General features: G+C 44.9%; 1 protein-coding gene across 1 annotated transcript; it reads left to right on the forward strand.

The window, feature by feature from the left end:
- Positions 1 to 257: 257 nt before the first annotated feature.
- LOC133170516 (uncharacterized protein K02A2.6-like) lies at positions 258 to 4,699 on the forward strand. The gene has a single exon (XM_061303499.1). The coding sequence runs from the start codon at positions 522 to 524 to the stop codon at positions 4,410 to 4,412; it is 3,891 nt and encodes a 1,296-aa protein (XP_061159483.1). The 5' UTR covers positions 258 to 521; the 3' UTR covers positions 4,413 to 4,699.
- The last annotated feature ends 1,245 nt before the right edge of the window (positions 4,700 to 5,944 follow it).

A 5,944-nucleotide genomic window follows, 5' to 3' on the forward strand; every position in this document is an offset into this window, starting at 1 on the left:
TTTTTTCGATGCCAACCTAACCAGAGTGACGGGAGCGGCACAATTCAGAAAAAGTGCTCAGCTCGCCGAGAAAATGCGATTTAAGCAATAAAATTAAAAATGCTTATAAAACATAAACCAAACGTTAGAGGTGGTCATTTCTTCATGCGCAGTGATAAACTCGGCACTCTAAAGCACCCGAGAGCGTTTTTTTCGATGCCAACTGTAGTAATAGGCGGGGTAGGAACCGTTGTGAGGGTTGTATGTTGCTTGGGGGAAAGACAATAAAGTATGTTCCGTCTTGACATGAACGAGCGTCTGTCCCGTCTCTGCCTTAAGGGTTTCTATGTACCTATTAAACAATAGAACATGGTGTCAGAAGTGGGATCCAAAAGTGTCGAAGCGAAGAGACTACTGGACTAGTGTAAGTCCCAAGCAAGACAGGACGTTGCAAGTGGAAAAAGTAACTTCAGTCCGCTAGCACGGCTAGGCAGGAGCTAACGCTAAGGGAGACGAGGAAGAAAACAACGAGGCTCGAAAAGATGGCGCAATATCAAGTAATGCCACCGGAAAAATTCACGTTCAAGGCAGAAGACTGGCCCAAATGGATAAAACGCTTTGAGAGGTTTCGCATCGCATCAGGTTTGGAAACTCAAGCGGAGGAGAACCAAGTGAATGCACTAATCTACAGTATGGGAGAAGAAGCGGAGGACATTTTGGTTTCCCTCCACCTCACCCCAGAACAAATGAGTGAGTACGGCAGAGTCACGCAGAGACTGGATGCTCACTTTGTAGCTCGGAGAAATATAATTTTTGAAAGAGCTAAGTTTAATCAGCGGCAGCAAGAGATAGGCGAGTCGGCAGACAGCTTTATCACCGCGCTTCATTGTTTAGCTGAACACTGTGGATATGGACAACTACACGATGAGATGGTCAGAGATAGGCTTGTAGTTGGACTTCGAGACAAGCGTTTGTCAGAACTGTTGCAACTGGATCCAGAACTTACATTAGAAAAAGCAGTTACAAAAGCCAAACAGAGTGAAATGGTCAAGAAACAACAAGAAATGCTGAAAACAAACTTCAAGGGAGACGTCGTTAATACTCAACTTGATAGTGTACGCATCAAACCACAAGGGGGCGCCAGACCCAAACAAAACAAAATGCAGTGGAAACCAGGATTTTCCACCAAAGCCAAACCATGCACAAGATGTGGAGACACAAAAGGTCACGCTTATCAGCAATGCCCGGCTAAAGATGCCTCATGCAATAATTGCAAAAAGAAGGGACATTTTGCTAGAATGTGCAGGTCCAAGAAAATGTATGAGGTCAATCTAGAAAGATTAGAGGATTTTTCTTCAGAGGATATTTCATTTTTGGGTTCATTGGCTTGTGAATCTTCAGATCCGTGGATGACAGAAATAGAAATGGACAAGTCTAACACTGTGTTTAAAATTGACACAGGCGCGGATGTGACAGCAGTTCCAGCTGGCATGTATGTAAAAGGACAATTCAAAGAACTAAAGCAGACCAGAAAAGTGCTGATGGGGCCAGGCAGGTCGCAGTTAAAGGTTAAAGGCAAGTTTTCGGCGACTCTCAAAAGAAGAGACAAAAGCATAATGGAGGACATTTATGTGGTTGAAGGGCTAAGTACAGCTTTACTGAGCAGACAAGCAGCCACTGCATTACAGCTAGTGGCTAGGCTTGATACAGCTACTTTGGACGATAAAGAGACAATCAAGCAGGAATTTCCGGAGCTATTCACAGGGCTTGGAATCATGAAAGGAGAATACCATATTGTACTTAAACCGGAAGCACAACCATTCTCCGTCTCAACTCCACGACGCATTTCTATCCCTTTACTGCCAAAGGTTAAAGAGGAACTTTCTCGTATGGAGCAACAAGGAGTCATCTCCAAGGTGGAGCAGCCTACAGAATGGTGTGCACCTATGGTGGTGGTTCCCAAGCCCGCACGTGAACGAGTGAGAATATGTTCAGACCTCACTCAACTAAATAAGTCTGTTTTGAGAGAAAGGCACCAGCTACCTTCAGTTGAAAACACGCTTGGACAGCTTTCAGGTGCCAAGGTCTTTTCAAAACTAGATGCCAATGCAGGTTTCTGGCAGATTCCTCTTTCAAAAGACTCATCACTGCTCACAACCTTTATCACTCCTTTTGGTCGCTATTGCTACAATCGACTGTGCTTTGGACTATCTTCAGCACCAGAACACTTTCAGAAACGCATGCAGCAAATCCTAGAAGGCCTGGAGGGAGTGGTGTGTCAGATGGATGACGTCCTCATCTGGGGAGTGGATCAGATAGAGCACGGCAAAAGACTGAGGGAAGCTCTCACACGTCTACGGGACGCGGGCGTGACACTTAATGATAAGTGTGAATTTTCAAAGACTAAAATCAAGTTCCTGGGTCAGATCATTCAGGCAACTGGAGTTAGCCCCGACCCAGAGAAATTAAATGCAGTGAAAGCCATGAAGGAACCAACCAACATTTCCGAGGTGAGAAGATTTCTGGGAATGGCAAATCACTTGGGAAAGTTTTTGCCACACTTAGCAGAAAAGACACGTCCACTCAGAGATCTGTTAAGAAAAACAAACATGTGGTCATGGGGACCTCAGCAGATTCAGGCTTTTGAAAGCATAAAAATAGACTTGACAACACCTCCTGGGCTGGCATTGTATGATCCTTCAGCTGATACGCTAGTCTCAGCAGATTCATCTTCTTATGGACTGGGTGCTGTATTGTTGCAGAAAACAAGCAGTATGGACTGGAAACCAGTGGCGTATGCATCACGCGCATTGAGCACCACCGAGCAGCGCTACGCGCAAATTGAGAAGGAAGCGCTAGCCACAACGTGGGCATGTGAGAGGTTTGCTGAGTTTTTGATTGGAAAAGACTTTCACATTCAAACGGACCACAAACCTCTAGTCCCTCTACTGGGCGCGAGAAATCTGGACGAACTACCTCCACGTATACAACGCCTGAAAATGCGTCTCATGAGATTTTCATTCACCATATCCCATGTGGCGGGCAAAGAAATCGCAACGGCTGATGTTCTATCAAGAGCACCGGTGACGTCTTCGGAGGAAAGACTACGTGAGGAAGAGATCAACCTCTACGCCGACACCGTAGTGGCCAGCCTCCCTGCAACTGAGAAGAGACTTAAAGAGATTCAGTCTCATCAGGACAAAGATGACATTTTGCGACAGCTTAAGCAGTTCTGTGTAAGTGGTTGGCCAGACAAGTTTTCGATTGAAAAGACTTTTATGCCATATTTCCCTTTTGCAGGTGAACTGACTGTTCAGAATGGGTTGTTGTTATTAGGCTGTAGGGTGGTCATTCCAAAAACACTCAGAGATGACATGCTAAACAAACTTCACGAAGGCCACTTAGGAATTACTAAGTGCCGAGAACGTGCTAAACAATCTGTGTGGTGGCCAGGTCTTAGCAAAGATTTGAAGCAACTCATTGAGAAGTGTGACACATGTGCCCGTGAGCGAGTTAACAACAGAGAGACAATGTTAGGAACTGAGTTTCCTTCAAGACCATGGTGTACAGTCGGGGTAGATTTGTTTCAGTTCGGTAAAAACCAGTATCTTGCGGTTGTAGATTACTTTTCACGGTTTTGTGAGGTAGCCAAGCTTTCGTGTACAACTTCGGACGCTGTGATTACCCACTGTAAATCTATTTTTGCTCGACATGGTATCCCTGAGGTTGTACGCTCAGATAATGGTCCGCAATTTGCATCTGAAGAGTTCAGAGGGTTTGCACGGATGTGGGGGTTTTCACATGTCACATCCAGTCCACATTTCCCACAGAGTAATGGGGAGGTGGAGCGGGCAATAAGGACTGTCAAAAGTCTACTAAAAAAGTCCAGTGATCCCTACTTAGCTTTAATGGCTTACCGTGCCGCACCTTTAGCAAATGGTTGTAGTCCAACTGAACTGCTAATGGGGCGTAAAATACGTACTACTGTTCCGGTCATTCCCTCTCAGCTCGATCCAAAAGGAGCGGATTTGGAAGATGTGAAGAGGAAGGAGCAGAGCTACAGACAAAAACAAAAACGGAATTTTGACAAACGACACAGGGCTCACACATTGCCTGCCTTACAACCTGGAGACCATGTGTGGGTCAAGGACATGCAACAGAGAGGTACTGTGGTGTCCACAGCGAACACACCAAGATCCTACATCGTAGAAACATCTGGGGGAAATCTCCGGAGAAACAGGTATCATCTCTCACGCACACCTGTGGCTCCAGAACCACACATCACTGTCCCTGATATGGGGGAAAGCAACCCTACAGAGACTCTGAAAGGACCGGTCTCTCCTGTTGTACTCTGTGGTTCACCAGAATCTGAGAGAAGCTACCCTTCTCGCGTCAGGAAGACCCCAGAGTACCTTAAAGATTATGTTACTTGAGTTCACATGTTTAACTTCAGGGTCTGGGCTGTCAGATTTGGTAATACCAATTGTTTAGTAGTTAAGTTGTTGCCACTGGGTTCGTATATTGGGATGGTATTGAGTTGTAAAACATTTCACCTTTTTCTGCTAGTTGTTGAGGAAATAATCTGTTGTATTAATTTTCTGCACAAAGGTTATTTCCCATTGAGAAAGGGGGATGTAGTAATAGGCGGGGTAGGAACCGTTGTGAGGGTTGTATGTTGCTGGGGGGAAAGACAATAAAGTATGTTCCGTCTTGACATGAACGAGCGTCTGTCCCGTCTCTGCCTTAAGGGTTTCTATGTACCTATTAAACAATAGAACACCAACCTAACCAGAATGACGGGAGCGGCACAATTCAGAAAAAGTGCTCAGCTCGCCGAGAAAATGCGATTTAAGCAATAAAATTAAAAATGCTTATAAAACATAAACCAAATGTTGCAGGTGGTAATTTCTTCATGCGCAGTGATAAACTCGGCACTCTAAAGCACCCGAGAGCGTTTTTTTCGATGCCAACCTAACCAGAGTGACGGGAGCGGCACAATTCAGAAAAAGTGCTCAGCTCGCCGAGAAAATGCGATTTAAGCAATAAAATTAAAAATGCTAACCAAACGTTGGAGGTGGTCATTTCTTCATGCGCAGTGATAAACTCGGCACTCTAAAGGACCCGAGAGCGTTTTTTTCGATGCCAACCTAACCAGAGTGACTGGAGCGGCACAATTCAGAAAAAGTGCTCAGCTCGCCGAGAAAATGCGATTTAAGCAATAAAATTAAAAATGCTTATAAAACATAAACCAAACGTTGGAGGTGGTCATTTCTTCATGCGCAGTGATAAACTCGGCACTCTAAAGCACCCGAGAGCGTTTTTTTCGATGCCAACCTAAGCAGAGTGACGGGAGCGGCACAATTCAGAAAAAGTGCTCAGCTCGCCGAGAAAATGCGATTTAAGCAATAAAATTAAAAATGCTTATAAAACATAAACCAAACGTTGGAGGTGGTCATTTCTTCATGCGCAGTGATAAACTCGGCACTCTAAAGCACCCGAGAGCGTTTTTTTCGATGCCAACCTAACCAGAGTGACGGGAGCGGCACAATTCAGAAAAAGTGCTCAGCTCGCCGAGAAAATGCGATTTAAGCAATAAAATTAAAAATGCTTATAAAACATAAACCAAACGTTGGAGGTGGTCATTTCTTCATGCGCAGTGATAAACCCGGCACTCTAAAGCACCCGAGAGGGTTTTGTTTTCGATGCCAACCTAACCAGAGTGACGGGAGCGGCACAATTCAGAAAAAGTGCTCAGCTCGCCGAGAAAATGCGATTTAAGCAATAAAATTAAAAATGCTTATAAAACATAAACCAAACGTTGGAGGTGGTCATTTCTTCATGCGCAGTGATATACTCGGCACTCTAAAGCACCCGAGAGCATTTTTTTCGATGCCAACCTAACCAGAGTGACGGGAGCGGCACAATTCAGAAAAAGTGCTTGTAATGTCGTCCTGACATAAAACAG

Source organism: Syngnathus typhle, linkage group LG17 (genome assembly GCF_033458585.1).
Source record: "Syngnathus typhle isolate RoL2023-S1 ecotype Sweden linkage group LG17, RoL_Styp_1.0, whole genome shotgun sequence".
NCBI lineage: Eukaryota > Metazoa > Chordata > Actinopteri > Syngnathiformes > Syngnathidae > Syngnathus > Syngnathus typhle.

Bases quoted from the DNA above. Each gene is read 5' to 3' on its own strand.
- LOC133170516 (XM_061303499.1), top strand. From the start codon at position 522: ATGGCGCAATATCAAGTAATGCCACCGGAAAAATTCACGTTCAAGGCA.